This window comes from Suncus etruscus, chromosome 20, assembly GCF_024139225.1.
Source record: "Suncus etruscus isolate mSunEtr1 chromosome 20, mSunEtr1.pri.cur, whole genome shotgun sequence".
Lineage (NCBI taxonomy): Eukaryota > Metazoa > Chordata > Mammalia > Eulipotyphla > Soricidae > Suncus > Suncus etruscus.
The window spans coordinates 42,729,372-42,745,341 of record NC_064867.1 but is presented as its reverse complement, the minus strand read 5'-3'; the positions used below and the strand labels follow the sequence as shown (position 1 = coordinate 42,745,341).

Below are 15,970 nucleotides of genomic sequence, written 5' to 3'. Positions count from 1 at the left end.
ATTCCGATTTGATAAGATACAGAATCTGTAATACAGAATGAGGATCCATCATTGCAATCCCACTTCTATCCTCGCTTGCCAAATCTTACGTTCCTAACATTCTAACCTGTGGGTGCCCGAGCAGCGATGAGCACTAGAATGAGCATTAATCATTGCAGTTCTGCCTCTGCCACTGCTTGCCAAATCTTATCTTCCTAACATTCTGACTTGTGGCTGATCTCAAGTAACTTGGAAGGGTGAAATAATTCGGGGAGAAAAATGGGAAGATGGGAGGAGGAAGATGTGGAAAGAAGAAAGGTGCTAAGGCTGGTCAGTCAAATCAGGCTAAAGTCACATCTGTGTATATTCTAAGATCTAGATGATCTTTTCTTATAGGACATGCGCCATTTCTTTTACAGGTTATAACCACAAAAAAGCTCATTGTTAGATATGCAGTTACATATATGGTTGGGTCAGATATTAAATAGGTATTTCCTATAATATCGTCTGCTTGCTAAGAAGAGTCAAAAGTGGCTCATTGTGTCAAGATGAGTATTATACCCAAAACTAAAGTTTTATACTGTCACTATTCCTGTTCTCATTAAAAATGAGAAAACACAGTAAGACATGAATAGTAAAATGTCAATTAATTCTTTTGTGTTTCTGTTGGGCAGCCTTCCATGTCTATGGTTTTCCATCCTGTCATCTCACACTTTCCTTCTTCCTCCAATAGATCAACCAACTAAGCCTACTTGACACTGGCATTGCGTTCTCTAGGATCTAGTCTCAGATTATTCCTCCCATGTTATCCCTGCTCTCTCTACTTCTATGTTCTTGTACATCTTAAAACCTAAATGAAATACAAGATATAAGTTCTGCTTTTCCATTTTCCATACTGTGATCATCCAGTTCATTTGCTCAACAACAAACTCTTTCCTTCCATGTCCACTTCAATAGTCATCACTATGAATTGGTTTACATGGACCTTTTACTGATCTCTTAATGTTTAAGGCATGAATAGAACTATATGAATATTGAAAAACTTCTAGTGCTAGCAAGTTTGCTGTCATTATGTATCCAAAAAAGTATTATCCTTTACTATGTCCTTCTTTGTGACATTTTATCTTATCTTAGACCTCAGAAAAATGATAGTTCTAGAACTATCCTAATGCCCTAATGGAATACTAGTTGGGAACATCACTAAGAGCTCATTCTGCATCCTTCACATGTCATTCCTCCAGATACCTTCAGCACTCATTTTTCAGATGCATTTCCAACTCACCAAAGTACAGTTCTTTCTAGCAATCACTCTATGACAATAGCTTAAAACATGGTTTCTTCTGCTTTAATTCTAGTTTTTTTTTTGTATTCTATTCTAACACTTCCTAGCCAAGAGCCCCTCATCCATTTACACAAGACCAAGTCCACATGAAATTGCCACTTTGCTTCTCAGTCCTTATTTAGCATCCCTTCAGCGACCAGCAACTGGATATACTCAGCCAGTTAAGACTTCCATGGAAATGTTAAAAAGACCAAAAGCTTCCTGTTTACTGATCAGAATTCTTATCTTCCCTCATCTATCTTTTCAGTCTCTTGCACATAATGTCCCTGTAAGATATGTATCTGTGTGCAGTGCACTCACCTCTACCACAATTTTCACACTCACTTGAACCATTATAATTATTCTTGAATATTTCTGACATAGATATCTTCCCCTACTCACTTCCTATGCTAATTTTTCTCTTTGTATTTTTCCTTTTGCCTAGTTACACTCTCTCCCTCTCTCCCTTCTTGAGATAGTATCTGTAAGGTCTTGGGATGTTATAGACAGAGCAAAAGTGAACCAGACCTGGTCTGTACTCAGTGTAAAAACCTAGTAAGGGATGCAGGAGATAGAGTACAGATGGTAGAGCACTTGCCTTGCATGCAGCCAACCAAAATTCAATATTCTGTACCCCAGATGGCTCCCTGAGCTCTACCAGGAGTGATTCTTGACTGCAGAGCCAGGAAAAAAATTCCTGAGTATTGTCAGGCATGGCCGAAAAGCCAAAACAAATAAACATAATCCAAAAAACTTTGCAAGAGGCCTGGGAGATTAAGGCACTTTTCTCACATCTTCCAAGGTCACTTTTAATACGTGGCCCTTCATAGAGCACTCATAAGTGAAGAACTAGGAAGAGCACCCAAACATTGCTAAGTATGACCAAAACCCCAACTCCATTCCCTCCCCTACTCACAAAGCAAAACATCCATTAAAAGAAAAACAAATCTAGGAAGGGTCAAATCCAGGGCTACAGTGATACAAGGCCTAAGACTAAGCAAAGAAGTGTGGGCTACAAACAAACTGAAATAGATGATATTGGTTCTCACTCAGGAATAAAGGCATTAAAAACCTTAAAGACCTCTTTGCTCTAATTACCAAGATCTTCCCTTTAAATGAACCATGATGCAAAAAAAAAAAAAAAGAAAAAAAAAAAAAAGAAACCTGAAAACCTACGCAAATTCAAAGAACTTCTACGTGCAAGCTCTTTGAGTTTATTCACCTGCCACTGTGTGTGTGTGTGTGTGTGTGTGTGTGTGTGTGTGTGTGTGTGTGTGTGAGAGAGAGAGAGAGAGAGAGAGAGAGAGAGAGAGAGAGAGAGAGAGAGAAGGACTAGTACCAGCAGATGTCAATACCTTACTAAGTAGTATAAAATGCAAAAATGATGCACAGAATACATTGGGAGCAGGATATGCATAGACATTTATATAAAGCTCTCGGCCAACAATGCTTCCATAACTCAAAGATCATCTGACCAAAAATGAGATGCCTTGTCACCCAGGATTTAAAAAAAAAAGTAAATCCTAATATAATGGCAGCCCTGCACTAGGGGAAGTTGTAACATAAAATATTAAAATATGCCTATATACATATACACATGTGTGTTTAAAAAAAAAATCACACTTAAGTGTCAATTAGAAAAGGAACCCAAACAAGCTAAATTACAAACAACGCTTACCATCCTTCCAAAGCTCGGCAACAAATCTGTCTGAGGACTGATGCAGGAGGGTGGCTACATTGTCATTCAGAGGGTCCATATTTTTCATCAGCCACTCATCTGCCTTATAATCCACCTAACCCACATCAAAGGAAGACGTGGGAAGAGAGTAAAAAACGAAGATTTACAGAAATGAAATATTTAAGTCTTTACTGAAGATAATCATAAGGAATGGTTTATGATTATTAAAAAAGCAAAGAATAATTTATTTCGATAGCAATTACTTATAGTAAAAGTCTTCAAAAATATTGATCAGCACTTTTGTTACAACATTCAGCAAGTTTTTTTTTTTTAACTTTTTGTTTTTGGGGCCACACCCAGCTGTGCTCATGGCTTACTCATGATTTTGTACTCAGTCAGGGGTGGTCACCAGATGGGATCGGGGGACAATGGGGTTGTAGGGACAAAATCTGGGTCAGGCATGTGCAAGGCAAGCACCCAGTGGCTCTACTATTGCTCTGGTTCCAACCCCAGAAAACTTTTAAACACAGTACTCTGAAGTGAGTGATGCAACTCTTACCTTTCCTGCATAATGTATAATGCAAAAATCAGCTTTATCTTTAAGTTGCCGAGGTTTCTGAAACTTAGAATGGGAACCTTGCTCTTGAACCAGCTTTTCAACAAAAGTTTTATCTGTGGCTTTCGGGAACCAGCATTCTTCGTCCAAGAGGGCGAGTACACCAGGAGGGTTAGCCTAAGAGAAGCAATAAGCATGAACACGTTTTATATATTACTTGAAATATCAAGATATTTTCTCTGATTTGAAAGTTTGTTTTTCAAAACAATGAAGAGTTTTGTGGAAAACCAAATTGCCCAAACCATAACTAAAATTCAAATAAAATTCAACTGCTATATAAACACTTGTTAAAAAATAACTGGATGAATCATCAAACTCAGAAGCTTATTTAGTATGTAAATTCTAAGCTAACTAATTCCACATTGATGCTCATCAAAAATAATAAATAAAAGATTTTAGAAAGGAACTGGGAGTTAAGAGAAGAAAAAGATGATTTACATAAAGTAACTGGCTGGATTAATCAATACATGTATACATTGTTATTAAAAACAGCTGGAATGCATCAGTCATTTCATATCCCCATCAAGTTAAGTTTCTGCTTAAGTGACAAAATTCATCACCGTTGAAATGTCTAAAGCTATCTTTAAGTAGAATATAGTAAGATAATAAAATAACTTAATACCATATGTATTTCAAAAACATTTGAGAGTTCATTTTACGTTACTCAATTAATTCACTGAAAAAATTCTCGGATATAAGAAATCTAAATAGGGGCCGGAGAGATAGCATGGAGGTAAGGCGTTTGCCTTTCATGCAGAAGGTCATCAGTTCAAATCCCGGCGTCCCATATGGTCCCCCGTGCCTGCCAGGAGCAATTTATGAGCATGAAGCCAGGAGTAACCCCTGAGCACTGCCAGGTGTGACCCAAAAACAAAAACAAACAAACAAAAAAAAACAAAAACAACAAAAAAAAAAGAAATCTAAATAGTTTAGTATGACAAAAAAAGTTTATCTCACCAGAGTACTTTCCATTGTTTTGGTGGGGATTTCCTCCCCAATAGTTCTGGTAGTATAGAAATACAGGACTGACAAGTTCTGAACCAATAGTACTTGGGAGCACTTGGTCAAATCAAGTACAGTCAACACATACTGAAAACACCAGAGTTCCAATGCCAGTTGAATATAGAGAAATGAGCATCTTAAATGACAAAACATCCCATTCCTTTTATAGAAGTTTCTAAATAACAATTTTGGGCCAGAAAACAGCCAAAAAAAGTAATCGTGTTTGTGCATCTTTGAGAATTCTCTGGAAGTTATTATTGGTATGCTTTCAACATCACTTTTAAATAATGATACAAAAGATACCAGCAAATTCTTTTCAACTAAGGTAAATTGAGATTTTGGTTCTAAGTAAAAGAAGAAAGAGTGCTCTGGAAGATAAAATAAATGAAAATTATGTTACAGTCCCTGAAATTCAAATTTTTTGTTTCTTTTTTTTTTTCGGTTTTTGGGTCACACCCGGCAGTGCTCAGGGGTTACTCCTGGCTGTCTGCTCAGAAATAGCTCCTGGCAGGCACAGGGGACCATATGGGACACCGGGATTCGAACCAACCACCTTTGGTCCTGGATCAGCTGCTTGCAAGGCAAACGCCGCTGTGCTATCTCTCCGGGCCCTGAAATTCAAATTTTGAATAAGCTAGCTCTATATTATCTCTATGGACTGAATGTCCTGTAGATTTTCTTGTTCCCAAACTAATCCCAATTCCTTCTGGCTATAGTATGGTAATATTTAGGATCTTAAAATTAGTTCTCTGAGCACAGGTGACAATCAGAGAGTGAGCAACAAGAAAAATAACTGATTTACATTTTAGAGTACTTTTTGTTGTTGTTGTTGTTGTTGTTGTTGTTGTTGTTGTTTTTGGGCCACACCCGGTGATGCTCTGGGGTTACTCCTGGCTACGTGCTCAGAAGTGGCTCCAGACTTGGGGGACCATATGGGACTCCGGGGGATCAAACTGCAGTCCGTCCTAGGCTAGCGCTGGCAAGGCAGACACCTTATCTCTAGCGTCACTGTGCCGGCCCCTACATTGTAGAGTACTTCTGAGCTGTTAAAATGTAACCACTTATTCACACAATAATTTTGTGTAAATTACTGATATTAGTCATATCAATGATCAATGCTTTAGTTTTCTTATATTTTGTTTATCTTGTTATTCCTATTATCTTTTGCACAAAACCTAACTGCCAAAGTATATACATAGCCAAATATTTCATCAATACTGGAGGCCACAATTTTGTTTTATGCTTCATAAGTAAACAAGTTATATAGTCATATATATTTCTATAAAACACTACATAAAATGACCTGATGCTTTTTGTTATTGTTATTAAAAATATTGTCTCCCCCCAAATACTAATAAATTTAAAAACATCTGCCAATCTCTAAAGTGGATTCACAGACATTTTATTTTATTTTTTATTTTTGGGTCACAGCTGGTGGTGCTCAGGGTTACTTCTGGCTCTGCACTCAGAAATCACTCCTGGCAGTGCTCAGGGGACCATATGGGATGCCATGGATTGAACCCAGGTCAGCCACATGCAAAGCAAGTTTTTTAACTGCTGTACCATTGCTCCGCCACCCAAACATTTTATTTTTAGCTAAATTCACAGTATTGCCCAGAAAGTTGGGCGAAACCCCACACCCTTTGATAGGCTGAAGACGAATGCCACTATCATTCCCACATTGGCACCTATAATGTATGAGGAGCTAGGGCACCACAGCTAGGATATTCTTATCTGTCAAGATTGAAGCAATGCTATAAGAAATGAGCTAAAGAAGGATCTTTCTGGTATGCTAGTTAATTTCAGAACTGATATCAAAGTATTGCCTTCTAAAATATTTAGTTTAGAAATTATCTTCCATGCTTTTTAAACAGGATTAATTTCTACCTCAGCTTATACCAAGGACACATTTTTTTTTTTTTTTTTTGGGGTTTTTGGGCCACACCCGGTGACGCTCAGGGGTTACTCCTGGCTATGCGCTCAGAAGTCGCTCCTGGCTTGGGGGACCATATGGGACGCCGGGGGATCGAACCGCGGTCCGTCTCCTAGGCTAGCGCAGGTAAGGCAGGCACCTTACCTCCAGCGCCACCGCCCGGCCCAAGGACACATTTTTTAAAGCACAGTTTGAATATGAAATGAAAAGCAAATAGCAGGAAAATATTCTTACAGGTCTCTCTATGAGGTCAATGCAAGGCTGCAGATCTAATCCAAAATCGATAAAATTCCATTCAATGCCTTCACGCTGATATTCTTCTTGTTCTAAGATGAACATAGTATGGTTGAACAACTGCTGCAGCTTCTCATTGGTGTAGTTGATACAAAGTTGTTCAAATGAATTCAGCTATAAATACAGAAGGATTTTGGAGAGGAAGGAAAACAAGAATAATTTACCGTGTTATCAAAAATTCATCATAATTAATAACCTTTTTACTACGGTGATTAAATTGAGGGAGTTTTATTCTATCTCACATTTATGGGTTTTTTTTATCTACAAAGTTATCGAACCTCATTATTAAAAGTGCCTAAGGCCCTCGCCCTCCCATCACTGTTTTTTACCTGAGAAGCCCAAAACAAAATAAAAAATATGTCGAGGAGGTGGAGTGCTAACACAGTGGGTAGGGTATTTGCTTTGCACACAGCCGACCTGGGTTCGAACCCTAGCATACCAAATGGTCCCCTGAGCCTACCAGGAGTAAATTCTGAGCTCAGGTCCAGGTATGAACAACAACAAAAACGCTGAATTAATACATTAAAGGAAGATTTACAATTTTAGTTATGCTAAAGAACTGATATAGTTTTCCATGCGTTCATGTCTTTTGCTTTTCACAATAGCATTTAAAATCATCTTCGATGAAATCTTGGCCATTTCTTATTTTTAAATTTTATTCTCGGGCATTTTCTCTGTTTTTGTTACACTTGAAGATAAGGGTACTTGGGAAGGAGAGCCTTTTCTTTCCTTATACTTCTGATTGTTTATACACAGTAACAATGTATAAACATTATTTATACAATTCTTTATACAATGTTATACATTTTTATATGAATGATTTTTTTGTTCCTGAGCCTCTTTCATTATTTTGCATGCGAATTTTAAAATGCCATTAGAGCTTTCTCCTACAAAGACCAACCAGTGGATAAAACTGCTTACATCAGTAAAATTTCAGATTTTGTAAGAAGAAACCAAAATTTTAGAGTGATTTATTTTAAAAAGAAAACAAGTCAATACTTGCTAAAATAGCAACTTATTCAGAAAAATATTCATTTTAATAATAATGTCTAACTATAGGGTTGCCTATCCAAAGAGATATATGGCTATGAATTTTTAGGAGACCAAAATTTCATCAACCTTCTTGTAAGAGCATAGTAGAAAAGTAACTGATAAGAGTTCTGATTAATTAGAAAAACCTTGCAAATCCACAATAAAATATATTAAAATCCACATGTAAGTGTATCTTTAAGATGCAAATTATGATTTTTCCACATTCCCCACTATCCCCAACTCATCTGAAGACTATCTGATCTATGGCTTACTGCAACAGTGAACAGAATCATCATGGATTCCTCAACTTGCTTAGTGTTTCGTTTTTGTTTATTTTGGGGCCACACCTGGCAATGCTCAGGACATACTCCTTGCTCAGAGCTCAAGGGCCACTGCTGGCAGGTTCAGGGGACCATATGAGCTGTTGGGGATCAAACCTAGCTTGCCTGCACATAAGGCAAATATGCCTTACCTGCTGTACTATCACTCCGGCCCCTTAATTTCTGCTTCTGTCACATATCATAAGATATCTCCAATTCCTCTCTTCCTACATTATTAAAATGACCATTTTTCTCCCACACAGGCACACTGGGCTTATAATCCTCAACATATTAGAAAATTTACTGAGACAGGAGTTTCTCATTCTTCAAGTATACTTGACCCCTACTGCTGCAGAGATGATTTAAAATCTGAGAAGTGAGTGGGTGTCATTTATTGTTTGATTTTACTGGAACGAAGCAGGCACTGTACTGTCGTATTTACTGTTCTACTCCACCTGCCTGAAACTGTACTTGGTACATTTATTACAGGATTAAATAGGAAAACAGGGTGGAGGGAAGCATACCTCAAAAATTTCAAATCCAGCAATATCCAGGATTCCGATGAAAGATGCTCCCTGACGTTTGGTCCTGTCCAGAGCTTTATTGATTCGGTGAACAAGCCAGCGAAAGAGACGCTCATAAGTGGCTTTAGCCAGTGCTTCGACTGCAAAATCTGCCTATAAGTAAAGATCAACCTTACTGTGGATGCGATCTTAAGACACCAATAGTTATATGTAGTTTTACACTTTATAGCACTCAAAAACTTCCAAAAGAGCACTTACTGCTCAGCTAAAGCTCAGAAAGAATGAGAACAATTTAAGATATATTGGAAAAGGACCAGAGACCTAACTCCAAAGGTCGAGATCTAGCTCTCTTCCTAGCATTTTATAGTATTCAGCACCAGTGCCCCACGGAACAATCATCACTGGCTATGTACCAGCGATGTAATTCTGCACGATTAAGCCAACCAATAAGAGTGGGCACAGGACCCTGCAAATTGCTTGAAAGCACATCCTAACCTTCCCCCCAAACTGGAAGTAATCCAGGAGATGAGTAAAGAAGATATATTCAAGTTAAATTCCTCCCTATTTCCCTGGTATTCTGGAACAAGTGCCCAGTCTTGAGGATATTCACTGTAAAGTAGATAAATCGACCCTGGCATCCTACTACTGAGTAGAATCTCGTTTTGTCTTCTTAGGTGATCTGATCTTACCTACCTGGGGAAATTAAAGGTTATGTTTCAAATCGACCTTTCAAAAAGTCACCTTTAAAATTTTTCTGAAAAATTACCCTAAAAATGCAATTTGTACCCAGAAGCATAAAAGAAAACTTTAACCGATTCTGTTTGTTCCATGCTAATCAGAATGACTAATGCCATGGCTTCTTTTCAAACACATGTATAGAAACAATGTAATGATAAACTTACTTGTTCTTTGGTCTGTGCTTTCTGGACATAGTCTCGACCAACTTTGATCCGAGGAGTCAGTATAGCTCGAGTAAACTCCATCACGTTCATCCCCAGAAGATGGCAGAGCTTCTGTGCAACTGAAGTGTAAAAAAGACTGCTAAACACTAGATCTATATTGTTGTGACAATGTTTTTTTTTAAACTTCTTTTCTTAATTAATATCTTTATTTAAACACCTTTTGTGACAATGTTCTATGAACATTTGGGAAACCTGAATAGTCATTAAATTATAAAAGAAAAAAGTTTTAAAGATAAGGAATTTTAATTTGATAAATATTTTCATTCTTTTATTCATAACACCTGCTCTTTGGTTATAGTAAATGGCTATAACTATTGCAATTTCAATTATTTACTGACTCTCAGTATAGTGAAGTTACTGAGATCTAAGAACAAATGGACATGAAACAATGGACAAATGAGAATAATAGCAGCTAAGTAATTTGTTTGTTGCCAGAGCGATAGCACAGTGGGTAAGATGTTTGCTTTGCATGTGGCTGACCCAGATTCAATTCCTAGTATCCCATCTGATCTCCTGAGCCTGCCAGGGTTAATGCTGAGCACTGTTGGGTGTGGCCTGAACATGCCTTGAGTCTGTAAAGACCTAAGTTAAAACCTGAGTACTGAAAAACAAAATCAAAAAAGAAACTATCAGGTCAAATTAACACAAGAGTTAATTGAATGGGATCCCAGTTAACTGAATGGGATCCCAATATTACCTCTTAAAAGCAAACCATTAATAAGAAACAATGGGCCAGAGTGGGGATCACAAGAGGTAGGGCATTTGCCTTGCATGTGCTAACCTAGGACTAACTGGTTTGATCCCCTGGCATCCCATATGGTCCCCCCAGCTTGCCAGGACTGATTTCTGAGTGCATAGCCAGGAGTAACCCCTGAGCCTCACCAGGTGTGGCCCAAAAAGCAAAACCAAACAAAAACAAAACAAAACAAAAAACCAAAAAACAATGGTAAAACAAATTATAAATCTACAGGCCAAATGAGTCCATTTATCTCTCCAGGTAATATTGAATGAGTTAAAAAGGGAAAGCTCTTCTTTAAGAGCACAATTTCAGAAGAATTCAGTATAAAGAAAATCAATAAGACAAAAATTGTAAACAAATTATTTCAGGCAAGAATGCTAAAACCAGCAAGTGAAAAAAAAGATGATGAAGAACAGGGTATTTACTTACAAGAATCTTACCCTCTCCAAATATTTAATACAAAGGGAAAACAGTAATCTTTTAGTGGAGAAATCTAGTGTAGATATTGCCTTAATTAGCCATATGATCAAAGCCATATGATCATCACCGATGAAGAGACAAATTGCCATGTTAACTACGTAAACACTATCACTTATGATGATATTCTCTTTTTGTTTGTTTTTGGGTCACACCCAGTGGTGCTCAGGCATTATTCCTGGCTCTGCCCTCAGAAATCTCTTCTGGCAGGCGTGGGGGCCCATCTGGGATGCCAGGGATTGAACCCAGGCCAGCAGCATGCAAGACAAATGCCCTACCTGCTGTACCATCATCCTGGCCTCCTTATGATATTCTTAACAAAAATGCATAAACTGAATATAAATCAGAAAGAATCATTATACAAACATCAAATGAAGTGCCCTCTAGAAAACAGCCTGCCAGCTTCTTTTAAATGTGTCAAGGCCACGAAACATCTACTTCCTATCACCCTGATCTAGGGATTGTTCCAGATTAAAGGACTCTAAAGAATTACTAAAATTTAGTGCCATGCGTCAAGTCTTCACCAGAAAAATACATGGGAGAGTTTGGCAACATAGATCAATACTGTAGCATGGGCAACAATAAATGATATCCATGTTGAACAGAAGATAGTATCTACCTTAGTTTCTTGGCTTTGCTCTGGTTAGGCAAGACGGGGGTGTGCATGGAGATATTTTTTAACTAAACCTTGTTATTTCTTTTTTTTTTTTTTTTTTTTTTTTTTTTTTTGGTTTTTGGGCCACCCCCGGCAGTGCTCAGGGGTTACTCCTGGCTGTCTGGCAGGCACGGGGGACCATATGGGACACCGGGATTCGAACCAACCACCTTTGGTCCTGGATTGGCTGCTTGCAAGGCAAACGCCGCTGTGCTATCTCTCCGGGCCCAACTTTGTTATTTCTAAATCTAAAAGCTGAAACAAATTTTTAAAAACATCCTGCTCAGAGATATTATGATTGAAAATTACCTCATCATGATTCTAAAAGTCTAAGAAAGTGTTCCCTTATTTTATATTTTTATTTATTTTTGCCATTTACATTCAGAAAAAAAAAGTCCAGTCTAAAAGATAGTATTTTGTCAAAACATTTCTAAAAGCAATTCTGAAAGTTTTCTAAAAGAAAAATAACTCTTTTAGCATAATTGAAAAACTGAATCAATCCTGTTCAATTTCTGGCTGGAACCCCATAATCATTTATCATGTTCTTCAGATCTCCGATATCTCTACTTTGCAAATTGGCCAAGAGATTTGATAGGTGTTTTTCTTTTTAGATGTGGGGAAGGGGCCATAAGACTCGTAAGTGGTGTTACCATCAGGTGGCCAATTAGCAGGTCATTGTAAGGGCACACGGATGGGCTTTTGTCAAGGCATGCAGCATGCATGTCTCCATTTTCAAGGGAGGCACACTCCAGATGTGGCTTTTGGCTTTCCTGGTGCAGTGTCTAATTTTTCATCCCAAGAAATATTTCAGCCAGAAGGTCCGATGGAGAAGTCAATCATAACCCCCGTGTGGATTACTGGCTATTTTTCTGACATGGCTGTGACATTATTTATCTCTTTACTTTTATTTATTTGGCTTTGCCTCCCTTGCTAACTACAGATATTCGGCCTTAGTTATCCTGCAATCTTATAGAAATTTTCAGCACCAAAGACTGCAAAATTCTCCACTGGCTAGTATATTTGCAACCCAAAGGTTTAGCCAAGCCATTTCCCAGCAACTTTCTTTTTCCTGCTCCCAACTTCATGGTGCTAAACAATAAGCCTTTCTTGAATTCTACTTTCTGCGAACTTCTTGCAAACCAGAATACCTCCATCTCATGTTTCACCTTACCTCTAGCAGGGCTTTTTCTCACCTACATTGGGTAGTTATTTGATATGTAGATTCTACGATCAGGTACCATTGGGTTGTCCCTCTTAAGGATCCTCTGCCCTTTGTTTCCCTGGAAATACCTTGCATACCAGAGTAGTGCTTAAAAGATAGCTGCCTGAAAAAATATATTTGTCTCTCGTCTCATACACGTGGGTCCCCATACAATGCATTTTGTGTGGTCTCAAGTATTTCATATTTCATATTCGTCCGCATGTGTGCCCGTTTTCCTCTAGTGGAAGTACTATGACCCACGAGAATTGCTGAGATGCAACACGTCATCAGCAGGCTTTAATGTGTCAGGGTTTACACAAGTCACCATTCCTGAGAGTGCTGTTGTTGGGTATCTCTCAGGTTATATCTTGAAGGGATCGTGGACCTCCAGGACTGCATCCAGTGATGCTTGGAGCCAATCTGGTGCTGGGAATTGAACCTAGGTACTATCTATCTCCCAGTGTACCCCATCTTTCCATCATTTTTGGTATTTTGAAGTAAAAACAATAACCCTCAACTCCCAATTCTCATTTGGTCTTTAGTTCCTTTTCAGATTTTATCAAATTTCAAGTAGTTTAATCTTAGTTACTCAATTTAAATCAAAAGCACAAAGAAAAATGAAATAAAACAGGCATAACAAATTAGCTGATCGTATCAGAAGCAGCAAGTTCTAAAGAGAAAATTACATCAAGTCACAGAAATTAATTTTGTGTAAACTAATAAAATCAAGGCAATTTTGCTGCAAACTATAGTACCAGGATTAATCTTGTTTCAAAATGCCAGGAAAAATTATTGCATAATAATATACCTAATAACTTGACAAAATAAACCAAGCTGTATAATTCCACTTAAATGAGTTATCAAGGGTGATCAAACTCATAGAAACCAAGTGTTCAAAACAACTTTCAAGTTGGTGGAAATTAGACCACCATACTCACACCAAACAAAAACGTTAATTCATAAAGGATTAATGTCATTAATTTTACAAATTAATAGAAAACATCATGAAAAAACATAAGGCAAACTGTCCATTGACACTGGTTTCAGGAGTTTCTTCAAAGGTTAGAGTTCTCTGGCAAAGGAAACCAAACAAAAAGAAACAAACAGGAATATTTCAAACCTGAAAGCTCTGCAGAAGAAACCAAGACAAAACTAAGAAGAAACTCGGAAACCCCTACGGAATGTGATCAAGTATTTGCACATTATACCACTTAGAGAAAGCAATGTCCAAATTGAACAAGTAGGGCTGGAATGACAGTACAGTGAGTAGTAGGGCTTTTATCTTCTGACCTAGGTTTGATCTCTGGCACCTCATACGGTCTCCCTATGCCCACCAGGCGTGCAGAGTGCAGAGTCAGAAGTAACTAAGTCTGAGCACCATCTGAGCACCACTGGGTATAGCCCCAAAACAAACAATTCAACAATTAAAAAAAAAATTTAACAAACTGAGAGAACTGGGGGCTGGAGAGATAGCACAGTGGTGGGGCATTTGCCTTGCATGCGGCTGACCCAGGATGGACATGGGTTGATCCCCAGTGTCCCATATGGTCCCCAAGCCTGGAGCGATTTCTGAGCACATAGCCAGGAGTAATCCCTGAGTGTTACCGGGTGTGGCCCAAAAAAGAAAAAAGAAAAATAATTGAGAGACCTGGACAGATACTTCCTTAAAGACATATATATATGGTCAACTGAAAATTTGGGGTCATCTTATATGCCAAGTATATCCCGAAAAACGTTACCGCTAAACAAAAATTGTCTGGATACTACCATGAAACAAATTTTCCAACTTCATCCTGCACCAATCACTGCAAGGCTGCTCGGACCGCCTCTCTAATTCAGCCAACCCAAGCAGGCTTTTTATGCATGCAAATTATACAAGTTCTGTACCCAAATCTACATGGTAAAAAGCCTGCTCAGATTGGCCAGAGTCAGAGAGGAAGTTTATTACAGTATAACCTTTGAATCTTTGCTTGTTGTGATTGGCTCACTATGGTACATATAGTTGCAGCACAGGAACGTTCTGTCTTATACAGCGAATATAGGCCTAAACCTATGTTTTAACTGTAAAATTAGGGGGTCGTCTTATATGCCGAAAAATACTGTATGCATCGCCTACTGCTGGGCATGGCAGCAGTATTTCCTTTTTTAATCCAATGCTTATGTCCTTATTTTGAGAGTCAAGTATCACACTGAAATATTCAGCCAACACTTGACTCCTGGGACTTGCTTCAAACTAATACTGAGAAGAGGAAATAGGAGGCAGAATAAACAAAACATGTATAGGGCATGGCAGTGTTTCCCCCTGTGTTTAGGTTCTACTGTAATTAGAAAGTTAAAAACTCCTACACAGTGCAGCACAAACAAGTGATGAACGGCATCCTATTTCTTGAACAAAACAGTAATTTGGGATGGATCATTCAGAGAGAACTGCAAGTTTAAAATTCACTCGTAAATTAGGAAGTCATTTAATTTACTTCCATTACTGGCAATTACATGAACAGGCATGATCTTTTAAAACATAAAATACACTTTAAAATGAAAGTGTTGATTTACAGCATTATTAAAAGAATAGTTTCACACTTGTTCAATTGTTTGTTACCATACCACATCCACCAAAGTACAAATATCCCTATAGCACTATCTATTTGAATCCCTTTAACTCTTGATCCATTTCCTGTCTTAAAGTCAATAGTTTGCCTTCTCAAGTCTTTTTTTTTTTTATTGCTGGTTTGTTTGTTTGGAGGGGGCACAAATGGAAGTGTTTAGAGCTTCCTTGCAAGAATGACTCCTGGTGGGGATCAGGAACTATCTGATGTTATGAACTAGAAGATGGGTCAGCCATATGCAAGGCAAGTGTCTTATCTGCTATACTTTCTCTTGGACCCCTGACTTCAAGTCTTATTTCATCATGTGAAAACTTTATGAAGGAACCAGGAAATCATAGTAGTCATCACACTACTATGATCATCAAATGAAAGTTCTAAGACATAAAGGTCTTAGATGAGGCATAAAGAAAGGTCTGGTCCAAAAAAAGGCAATAGAAGGATTGATTCCTTAAAAGGAAATTGCAATGAACAACTTTCAAATTGTTTACAGAAGAGGAGGGCTGACTGGGCCATGCCCTGCAGCTGCAGACATGTCTTCATATAGCTTTATATAGACTCATTTTATTCTTGAAAGAGGAGTGACCCAAGCTGTGAAAAATCATGGGCACACTATCCTAGCAACTGAAAACTG

At 38.1% G+C, this 15,970-nt stretch overlaps 1 protein-coding gene across 6 annotated transcripts in view; it reads right to left on the bottom strand.

Annotated features, from left to right (window-relative positions):
- MYH10 (myosin heavy chain 10) overlaps window positions 1-15,970 on the bottom strand; it is a 160,193-nt gene that overhangs the window by 60,223 nt on the left and 84,000 nt on the right. For all 6 annotated transcript variants that reach the window (XM_049766233.1, XM_049766236.1, XM_049766234.1 and 3 more), the window contains 5 exons: window positions 9,602-9,720; window positions 8,700-8,852; window positions 6,764-6,937; window positions 3,538-3,711; window positions 2,979-3,093 (listed from right to left, as the gene is read on the bottom strand). In XM_049766233.1, coding sequence (XP_049622190.1) covers window positions 2,979-3,093; window positions 3,538-3,711; window positions 6,764-6,937; window positions 8,700-8,852; window positions 9,602-9,720 — 735 coding nt within the window. The remainder of the gene's footprint in view (window positions 1-2,978; window positions 3,094-3,537; window positions 3,712-6,763; window positions 6,938-8,699; window positions 8,853-9,601; window positions 9,721-15,970) is intronic.